This window comes from Streptopelia decaocto, assembly GCF_964273445.1.
Source record: "Streptopelia decaocto genome assembly, chromosome: 3".
Classification (NCBI taxonomy): Eukaryota; Metazoa; Chordata; class Aves; order Columbiformes; family Columbidae; genus Streptopelia; species Streptopelia decaocto.
The window spans coordinates 35,888,706-35,899,597 of NC_138656.1; the positions used below are offsets into that span (position 1 = coordinate 35,888,706).

The window sequence follows — 10,892 nt, forward strand, 5'->3', positions numbered from 1 at the left end:
AGCAAGTGGAGAACATTTTCCTGACAGAACTGGCCTGCACTGTTAGGCTGTCTGAGGTCTCTTTGTGGCTTTCGCAGATGTGACATGGGACCTGTGCTGCAGGTCTGGCAGGCGTGGTTCCCTCCATCACCTAGTCGGCATTTGCTGCCGGCATCAAGGCAACCAAATTCCTTCCTGGATATCCGTGAATACTCTGTATGTCTTGTACCCTTTTTTCTGAAACTTTCTTGGCCATTCTCCAGCCAATCTGCCAGAGCTGTTGACTTTGCAGTCCTGCCCCATCCTTGCACCAGGTCGAGCATTTGGCTGTTCCCTCCTTGAGCCAACGCAGCTCAGTAAACTGACAAACTGGCTTGTCTCCATAAGCAACATCATTATTAAGAAATATGATGAGACTAAACCTGCTGTTTGTCAGGGCTACTTTCTCATTGTTTAAAATCTATAGAAACTGTTAATTGAAGCATATTTTTGTTTTTAAATCCAGAAGCAACGAAACTTAAAAAAAACCCCACTTTTGTTCTTAAACCTCCTGCCTCCCCCAGGCCTCACATTCCAGAATAAAATGTAGATTCTTGAAGTGGTCCAAATCAATTGTCTCTTTGCAGTTAATGATACTAAATTATTTGGGAATATCTGTAGATTTCAACATACGAAATCATCAATATTTGAGTTGCCATTGTTTGTTTTCCTGGTTTTCCATAACCACCATTAGCAGCGGTTGTGGGAAGGTAAATTTAACTATGACTGTTGACTGACAGAGCAATAAGAGTCTGTTCAGCATTTTATGTCAACATTTGTTCAGTGGAGCAATGTTGAAGTAACTTGTTTTTAAGCTTTCTTTTTGCTTCTGCTAAAAATGCATTTATTGTGAAATAATTGCATCTGTTTATACGATAGCTTATTGCTTGCCAGTTGTATTCTTAGTGTGTAGCCGAGTCCTTTTTGCCTTTTTTTCTTTCTCCTGGCAGTCTTTACTTGTGCATTATTACAGGGCTTGTGTTGCCTTAAGTGAGTTAGGTTGTGTTCCTTTCTGTGCTGGTAGACTCCTCTCTGTTTCTCTTAGATCTTTACTTTTAGAGATGCCATGTCAGTGGTACTTTGGATATTCAGGGACCACAGCTTGATTGAGTCAGGCCCGATGTTCATGAATGAGCCAGTAGGTATAGATCAAATTTCAAATACCAAACTGAGTTCACAGCACTGTCAGTCAGAAAAATACTTTTCAGCTTTTAGAATGTGTAACTTAACAGACATGTGGAGTATTTAAGACCTGCACAGAATGTATGACTATGGAGATGACATTACTTGTTGCCTTTGCGGAATACATCTACCTTTGTTCTCCTTTTGAATTGTCTGTTTAGTGTTAAACAGACTGTTGCTCAAGAGCAGGTTCTTGTGAAAAGTGGGTGAGGTAATTTGCGATCCTCTGAAAATGCCAAATTAAATTTCTGATTTCTTCCTTTCCTTGTGCCTTCCAGATTAATTACAAGTTTGGCATTTTTTTTTATTAGATAGCAAACAATAAGGATGCATTGAGAAAGACTTGGAATCCCAAATTCACATTAAGAAGTCACTTTGATGGAATAAGAGGTCTCGCTTTTCATCCGGTTGAACCAGTCTTAATAACAGCTTCAGAGGACCATACATTAAAAATGTGGAATTTACAAAAAACAGCCCCAGCAAAAAAGTAAGATTTTATTATTTTGCTTTGTATAAAAAAAATTCATTTATGAAGAAAAAAAATGTAGATGTCCATTCACTGGATGGCCCTTTGAGTTAATGGAAATTGTTCCTTGAATTTGAGAGTAGGAAAACAAGCTCTTAGAGAAGGATGGAGATTTTTAAAGAGTGGCAGAAGAAATCTATGCATGTTTATGAACGTGTTTTGTTTGTGGAAAGGAAAACCATTCACTTCTTAATATTCTCCATATCAATAACATGGCAAATTAATTTACTAGTGAAAATATTTGGATGTGGCCTGGTAGTGTGTTTGCACGTGTATGTAAATGTAAAAAAATGCATTTTTATGTATATGTGCATATGTATGTATACATATGTATGCATATACATGTGTAAAGCTTTAAACTTTGACTGAGATGTTGCAAGGTTCCTTTGTTCACTGTCTCTTGCATGTTGCTGGGGATTTGCGGAAAGAAGAGCAAATTCTGAGCAGGGCGAGTACAGTAAGGGAGTGCATCACACCTTTTAGGAGGACTGGCCAAAGCACGTGGGCTTCCCCACTGCCTGTGACAAGCACCAGAGTCCAGAGCAGCAGTTCTTGAAGTGGTTTGTAACTGTGCTGCACTGTTGCTGTAAAAACATGGTGTTGTAAGCTCCTCTGCTGTGGCAGGGATTGGAAACACTTAATGATATATTCCATGTGATGGCCCCCTACTCCTTCCCTACCTACCTACTACCTACTGGTTTGACTGGTGTGTGAGAGTTTGGTGACTCTCTAAGGTCTTTGAAGGTTGAAGGTCTTTAAACAAAAACAAATAAACAAAACCAAAACAAAACAAAGAAATGCCACCAAACAAGCAAATCCTATTGTATATTGAAAGAATGTAAAGAATTTCCAGACATATGAAAAATCATATTGGGAGAGCAAGTTGTGGGAGAAACACTTGAAAAGAGGCAGCAGTGATTTTAAGAATTTAGCAATTATGGCACATTTTTGTAAAGCATTATGTAAGATCATATGCATGTTAACATTTTCTTGTACTTCATTTAGGAGTGCTTCTCTGGATGTAGAGCCAATATATACCTTCAGAGCACATAAGTGAGTATTTCCTGAGAAACATTGTCATATTTTGAGAAATATGTGTCTTTTTAACAGACACAGAACTTTTAAAAAAAGTAATTTCCATCTTGTCAACTGGTGGTTTCATGTCATGCTCTAAGTTCCCATGTTACTTAAAATATCTGCTTATGTTCATCTCCTTTCTGCTTAATTATTTATGTCTGGAGCTAGGTACGTCACAGTTTTGAGAAGAAAAACCTACAAATTTTACAGTTTAAATTTGATTAGGTGTTCTGGTCATCACTGCAGCTCTTACCTTTTTGTCAGATATGTGCATCTGTACAATGAAGCTGTTTGCAGTTAATTTAAATGGACTGAATTGATTTCACAGAAGAGCCTTAGATCTTTAAAAAAGGAAGAAAAGCTGTTTATGCAAAATAACAAAGCCTATAGTTTAAAAGTGTGACACTTTTCTTATTTCATGTGCATAATGATTACATTTTCCTGATTTTAGTTATGTTACCAAATATTGTGGAGGCTTTTTTGTGGGAAGTGTTGTACGATATGATCTGACTATGCAAAATTTTTGTTGCAGTCTGTGCAGCAATTGAATTGTATCTAACAGGGAAATTTGAAGATTCTGTTGACGTCATTTTTCACATAATGAAAATGTTTAATAATAGCCAACGTTTCTTTCGGGGGGTGGTTCTTCCAGTGGCCCGGTGCTGTGTGTGGTGATGAGCAGCAATGGTGAACAGTGTTACAGTGGGGGAACGGATGGTCTCATCCATGGCTGGAGTATAACCAACCCAAACATCGACCCCTATGACTCTTACGGTACGTTGCTCTCACACACCACTGAAATTATATGTCGAGTGACATTAATGTTATGTGGCTAAAATAGTATAATTTGTAGATGCTTCCTTAAAACTTAAAAGAGAGAATGGAATGTTGGCTCCAATTACTTTAAATTTTTGTTTTAATACTGATGCTAGTTGACAAGAAGAAAAAATGTCATTTTCTTAAAAAAGGCCTTGATCTCATCACAATTTTGAGAAATAGCTGGGTTGAGAAAGTACAGGACTACACCTGATACTTGGCAAGTACAGCAAATGTATGTAATGTTCTTTTCTTTGACAATCTCTGTGCAGTTGAGATAAGAAGATAGTCTGAGTATAGTCTGAGACCAAAGCTGTTAGCATCTGCAAATGGCTAAAAACACTCAGTTCAGTAGGATTACCAGACCTGACTGGATGTCAGCCTTGTGGCTGTGTTTTAAAACATTTTTCATTTCTCACAGATACAGATGTGGTTGACGTCAAAGCTGGATTTCGGAAAAAAGGAGACTGAGGTGCCATTAGTGGTTGTTTGAAAGTGAATTTTAAAATCAAAGTGTGTTTCACCAATTTTGATACTGTCCCTTCTGCAGAAACATTGCTTTGTTCCTTTAGTTGTAAAGTGGAGAACTGAATGCCACATATGCTGATGGAATTCAAGCATCTTCATACAAGAATTGAGACTTCTATATTGATATGACCTGATTGGTCTTCTTTTTTTTTTTATGGACTAGCTTCTTAACGTTGGTCCATAAACACAGACCAAGATACAAGTATTGACTTTATTCAGATTTTGTTCTAAAATGTGTTTTGTTGTGTTTTGTTCACAGATCCTTCTGTTCTAAGAGGTGCTTTTGTAGGCCATACAGATGCAGTGTGGGGTCTGGTTTATAGTGGAGTTCACCAGCGTTTGCTGTCCTGTTCAGCAGACGGCACTATACGTCTATGGAAAGCTACAGAAATTGCTCCAGCTCTCAGTATATTTAATGATAATCAAGGTACAGAAAATTGTCCTACCTTAAAGTTCATCAGCATCACTGTTCAGGCTGCCATCCTTTTGGCTGCTGAATAGAAATCCTTCTTGTTTGTTTTGCTGGATTTTGTCTGTTAATGAATGTTTTTGGTAAGAATAAATTTTGGGTCTTTTCTCCTTTGACACCAGCTAAATAGATACCTAGATGTGGGGAGGACGGTCACATACATCTAAAAGCCGACTGCCGTGGATTATCTGCTGATGTTACTAGAACCGTGGAGTGTAATATATCAACTCCATAGTTCAGATTCAAACTGAGTTTCCATTAGGCTCTTGCTTTTGGTTTGTCCAGAATAAAAAGCCCTTTTTTTTTGGCCCAGTAGAGTTCTGGAGTAACCAGTGCTTTGTCTCAGGCTGGTGTCATTGTACTTTCCAGATTACGTTCCTTGTGCCTCTAATACAGAGGTTCCAGTTGAATTCCTGAGTTTGTATTAACTAAATAGCAATAACCATGTCATCCTACGCTGCTAGTTGAAAAAATTCTCATTTGGATTTAGTTACTGAAATGTCATGAATGAATCAAAGTCCTACTGTTTAGAGCGTAATTTCTTGAAGGTGCTGTTTGAGTAAGTGCTCTAGAATAAGCCCATTGACATTGCCTAGCTCTCCTGGAGCTGATGGTCGTAAAGGCAACCCACAAACTGAGATAGTTCCTTGGCTCTTCAGAGCACCTTTGAGGCAACATAAACTTCAACGTAACTGAACAAACTTGTGGATGTGTGGTGTAAAGCTGGTCATATCTGCCATTACTCATTAGTTAAAATAGACTGAGCAAAACAGAAATGTTTCATGTACTTTAGTTCTTGCAGAACTGTGTTTCCAAAGGTCTGCAGGGTTCTGTGAAAAACATGAGTGGTTTGCTGCCAGCCTGCCTACCTGGCTACTTGGAAAACTTCCTGGTACAGTGTGGTAGCTTTTTTGTTTGTTGGGTTGGGCTTCTTTGTTTGTTTTGTTTTTAATTATTAAATTAAGTGGGAGAGGTGAGTAGTCTTGCCTCACAGAGACAATCTTTGGATTTTTAATATTGCAAACTGGATTGAAACCCAGTTGTGAAATTCAAAGACTTTTCCTATGGCTTATTAAGAACTTTGAGCAGGCTCTCTACAATATCTAGCAGTCATCATTTAAGTCCATTAGATGAACCATTGTAGGCTGCAGATAAGCAGGCAGGGCAGTGGTAGAAAGTCACTTCAGAAATAATACACGTGTGTACTCACACCACTCCTTTTTGGCTTTTTTGGAGTAGCAGTAGATAAGTACCACCATTCCCGAGCAACATTCCTGAGGTTGTGTGTCCAAGAAAGATGCTTCTCCTATGTATCTTGGGTTTAGAGAGAGGTGATGATACTACTGTGTTGGTTGGATCCATGGACACTTGGTGTCTCATTGTCTACCTTTTCCTCCCCCTCCTGGTTCTGTTCCAACCGGTGGTGTTCTTTCGCATAGTTGAGTGGTGAAGGGACATTTAAGGACAAAAATTTGAAGGGATATTTCTTGTACCCAAGGTCTGCTGATGTTGCTGCCTGTCCTGTAGTGTTCAGATAGCTACTGTGTAAAGGTATCAGATGTATACCATAATAGGCAGGAGGATGAAGGTTTGGTAATACGAGTATGTATTGATGTAACTTCCCATGCTGACAGTGCCAGCATATAAAATTTGCACCTAGAAAGCTTTGGGGTTTTTTAAGCTCTGAATTTGCCCAGATTAATAACAACATGAATCATCTATCGTATAAATTATTTTACCGCTTCAATTTCATGTCCTTTTACTTGATGCAATGGAGGTTTGTTTAAGAATTGCTCTTACTGTTAAAGGAAGGAAAAGGGGTCAGGGAGTTCTTACTTTCTTGAATTCAAAGCAGATTTCTGTCCAGACACAGTTGCAGATACAGCATCTTGGTAAAGAATGTTGTTAATACACATATCAGAAAAATAGGATTCAAATAGTGATCATACAGGGAAATCTGTTTAGATTGGCATAATGTAGATTTTTAAATGTAACATTTCGTAATCATGGCCCTTTTGATATTAAAGTGCTTTACTGGTTGGAATTTTTTAAAATTTTGTTGTTGTTGGGTTTTTTTGTTTGTTTGTTTTGTTTTCTTTGCACAAACTAAATCTTACAAAAATTTTCACTGTGTTGCTTTCTAGAAATGGGAATCCCCTCATCAGTAGATCTTGTGAGCAGTGACCCAAGCCTCATGGTAGCATCATTTAACAGTGGACACACTAGCATTTTTAACATGGAGACACGACAACGAGTTCTTATCCTGGAGTCCAGTGCAGACACTAGTATGTATCAGAAAAACAAAACAAAAAAAACCAAAAAATCTTGTTTAAGTTCGCCACTGTTGATGGTCTTTTCAGTGTTTCCAAACAATTAGGCAGTGTCATGCTAAATTATAACGTGAATTATGTTACAGCCTGTGTTTGAGATGTAATGGTAAGTTATTACTACTACAACAGACCTTGTGGCTATTTCAATAGCAAAAGAGTGCATATACTTTTGGAAGACAGTAGTAGAAGCAAGCGCAGACTATATGGATTCCTTTTCGAGGAACAGCACAGGTTTCTTTATTAAAGCCCAGTGATCTTTGAAGCTTCAAGATTTTCATTCTCTCAGCAGTCCAAAATTGCAAGATAGAGGTAATATCAGGAAAATCTAAAGGTGAATTTATGAAAAATTTGGGAGGGCATATGTGTGGATACTTTTTATTTTTCCTCAGAGGTATCCCTTTTCTAAGTTTTATATGCACTCTTGACTCATTTGCAGTTGGACTTTATTTGAAATTTTCACTGTAGGAAAAAAACAAAGCTCCAGTGGAAGAGTATTCACAAGGTCCCATATAATGCTTTGGATTGTGGCAGCGGCCAGTATCAGAAGTTTTAGAGGAAACTAAGGAGCCTGCTATCAGTGAATTATTTTGCCCTGACATTAGGAAAGAGACCAGAATGAGCTGAAGCATTAGATTTCATATTCAGGCCCAAATTGTGACCTGAAAACAATGTAAACATTCTGCCTTTGAAAGTTTCAAAAATTTTTTCCCCTAGAAGTTTTATGTTGCTGAATTCTACCATTTAATTATATTTTTAAAAGGGGATAAGCCATTCTTGTTGGATTTGCTTTAAAACAGCTAAATGACTGTTGTTTTATAAGAAGGAATGGGAAGTGCCATCTCCCTTCTTTATATTATTCCTTACTGTGCAGGATTTATTTTTTTAACTCCCATCTTTGTTCCTGTCTGAGAAAGCACTGCTAAGTCAGTTATGTCTATTCAGTAGAAGTTACCTTTCTTCTTATTTTGGGGATTTTATTTTATTTTGGGGATTTTTGTTTGTTTTTCCTTCTATTTTTTTCACCACCTCCTCCTTACTGTAATACAGTAATATTCCTTTAAGGAAATGAGACCATGGTATAGCAAGCAGCAGTCCCTGTTTAGTATTTTTAGTTATGTAATAGTGCTATAAAGCTTGTATGTATTTAAAAAAAAAAGATATATATTTATATATATAAAAAATTATCTCTACAAGAACTAGGCAAGAGAAAAATGAGTCACCTGAAATGCCCTGCCACCACCATTTAGGGACACTGCTGTTTGCTATAAGCCTTGCTCTGCTTGGCGTTTTAAAATGAAGAATAGCTGACTGAGGTACAGTCTCACGTACTTTTAGTAATTTGGGGGGGGGTTTATTAATATGAATGTGCTTTTTCCTTAATTTACCGTTCCGTAATTTGTAAGTGTCCTGTGAATGCTGACACTACTTGAGAGTTCAAATTTTTATAGAAAGATGTAAAGTGAAGTCTTTACCACCTTAGTAGCAGGTGATCCTATAGTAGTGTATTTTGCTTATTTTAGTAAGAATTTTGATTAGATGATGTGAGTGTTCTTTGGCATCAGCTTAACAAAACCAGTCAGCTCCCACATGAAGCAAGATAACTGTATTTTGATGCTCTGTGACATGGCTATTTGTGTTTTTGTGTTAATCTATGCCTTTTAAGACCACACATGCACTAGTCTGTGCATCACAGCAATGCCTAGATTTCTAATTAAAAAACTCCTATTCTTCTTTTGTGTGTGTGTTTGTGTGTGTATGTGTGTGTGTGTACATATATATACATATATATAGGCATATGATATTTCAAGATTCTTGAAGGCTAGGAAAATGACTGTCCTATGAATAGTCTACCATCCTTTCTTCAAGAAGAAATTTAATCCATCAAATAATAGTAGGTGGGTTTTGCTCTGTGAGGGCATAGGATCTTGTTTGCTTGGAAACATAACTGCCTGCAGTACTAATTTTCCTGTACTGTCTATATGTTATGAAGAAAGTTTGGCTTGATGGGAGAAGTAATGTGGAGGTAGGGAAGTGGAAAAAAAGGTATTTTCCCTCAGTTTTTGGCTTCACATTCTTGCCTGATGCAGCCATCTAAAACCATGGCCAAAAATTGAACCATATATGTTTGTATTTACACTCATACATATAGCTTACGTATGCTTCTGTGTGTGTGTAATTTGGAAAGTATTTTAGAGTAAACCACATTACATAAGCTGCTAGCTGAGAGTTTCCATTAATAAAGGTAGGAATTCTTTTGCAAACAAGATTGAATATGTATTTATTTCTTAGTAGCAATCTTTCAAAGAAGTTAGCATTTTCCATGTATTCACGTGTGGGTTTTTTCTTAGCAGTCAGCTCCTCCTGTCAGATAAACAGAGTCATCAGCCATCCAACTCTTCCAATTAGTATCACAGCTCATGAAGACAGACACATCAAGTTCTACGACAACAATACAGGTATGCATCTTTTCAGCAGGTCCTGGTCACAGCAGTTGTATAACATAATACATAAGCAGAATTTCATTATGATTAATATTATTCACATCAATGATGAGTGTTGTCAAGAACTGGATATTCTCTGACACAGAAATCTCTCATCATCAAAGTTTGCCAGACCACTTACAACTTTATTGGCAAAGTGATTAGGAACCTGCATCATTCTCTGTCCATTGTTTTAAAAAGCCTTATGCATGGGGATTATAAATATTTAACATAAAAGGAAGCTTTTTCAAAATGTTTATGTGCTTATGTTCATGCTGCTTCTGTTGGTGTTGTCTATGTTATTTTGATCTGAGAGCAGGAAGCTCCATTAGAGCTTGTAAGACCTCTGCCTGACAGCTTGGAAGTAGAAGTCCCCTTGTGGGCATCATTCTCAATTTGAGCCACTGTGTTTCTCCAAATCTCTCCCTTCTGCAGAAATATCTAGAGCTTATAATACTTGTTTCTGATTGGTATTGAGAGTCTCACTAAGATGTGTTATTATAAATCTCTTGGGTTTTAAAAGACTTTTTGATAGGAATGGTAGTATATATTAATCAGTATTCTGACTGTGAGCCTTGATAATCTTCAGTTGGTGACTGCTTCCAGGTTGCACTGTCTAAAAAGTTAAATTGAGATCTGTCAGTATTCTTGTTGATTTTAAGTTTAGTACTCCCAGATATATGTTAAATAAGAAGAGGTGAAAGGACCCAAAGGAAGCTGAGAAAAAAAGCCGAAAGTAGCTCATTTGTTTTATGATATAATTCTGTAGTGAACAGCAGAGGAAACAGAAGCTCTTTTTTTTTGTTTTATTATCTTCTGCAACCAAAAAAAAAGTACATTTGACCCATGTTTTCTTATTTTTAAAATGAAATCATTAGTGTAATTATAATAAGCTGTAATAGAACACTAATTCTCTCTGGGTTAACTAAATTATCCCATATTCTTATGTAGTTTATATTCATTGCTTATTAGTATACTCAGCCCCTGTCATCCTTCCCAGTCAAGATCTTACTCCTGAACTTGCTTAATTGACTTAAGGAGCAGATATTTAACATACACAGTGATTGCAGCTTCGTGGGGGTTTTGCAGATATAAAACAAAGGTCTAGCAAAGCTGGTGATATTGGCACTGTGGCTCTTCTGAAACTGTAAATATTAAAAGAATGACTTCTTCCATAATTTTCATAATTCATTTGTGTAATTCAGTCACAGGACAAGACATTGTATTTATAATGTGAGCTGTGGTAGGGCTTAATCAGTGAACACAGATAACAAACTGAATTGCAGAAAATAACGTAAATAAATCTTTTTTTTCAAAGGAAAACTGATCCACTCCATGGTAGCTCACTTAGATGCAGTTACAAGTTTAGCTGTTGATCCTAATGGCTTGTATTTGATGTCTGGCAGTAAGTACATTCAAATTTCATTTTCTTTTTCTCATAATGGTGGCAGACAGGAGAATTATAA

General features: G+C 37.0%; 1 protein-coding gene across 4 annotated transcripts in view; it reads left to right on the top strand.

Annotated features, from left to right (window-relative positions):
- Nucleotides 1–10,892, top strand: part of STRN (striatin) — a 71,909-nt gene that overhangs the window by 52,045 nt on the left and 8,972 nt on the right. For 3 of the 4 annotated variants that reach the window (XM_082049559.1, XM_082049561.1, XM_082049562.1), the window contains 7 exons: nucleotides 1,512–1,687; nucleotides 2,732–2,779; nucleotides 3,456–3,577; nucleotides 4,407–4,574; nucleotides 6,761–6,901; nucleotides 9,295–9,402; nucleotides 10,745–10,831. In XM_082049559.1, coding sequence (XP_081905685.1) covers nucleotides 1,512–1,687; nucleotides 2,732–2,779; nucleotides 3,456–3,577; nucleotides 4,407–4,574; nucleotides 6,761–6,901; nucleotides 9,295–9,402; nucleotides 10,745–10,831 — 850 coding nt within the window. The remainder of the gene's footprint in view (nucleotides 1–1,511; nucleotides 1,688–2,731; nucleotides 2,780–3,455; nucleotides 3,578–4,406; nucleotides 4,575–6,760; nucleotides 6,902–9,294; nucleotides 9,403–10,744; nucleotides 10,832–10,892) is intronic. The other variant, XM_082049560.1, reaches the window with a different exon arrangement.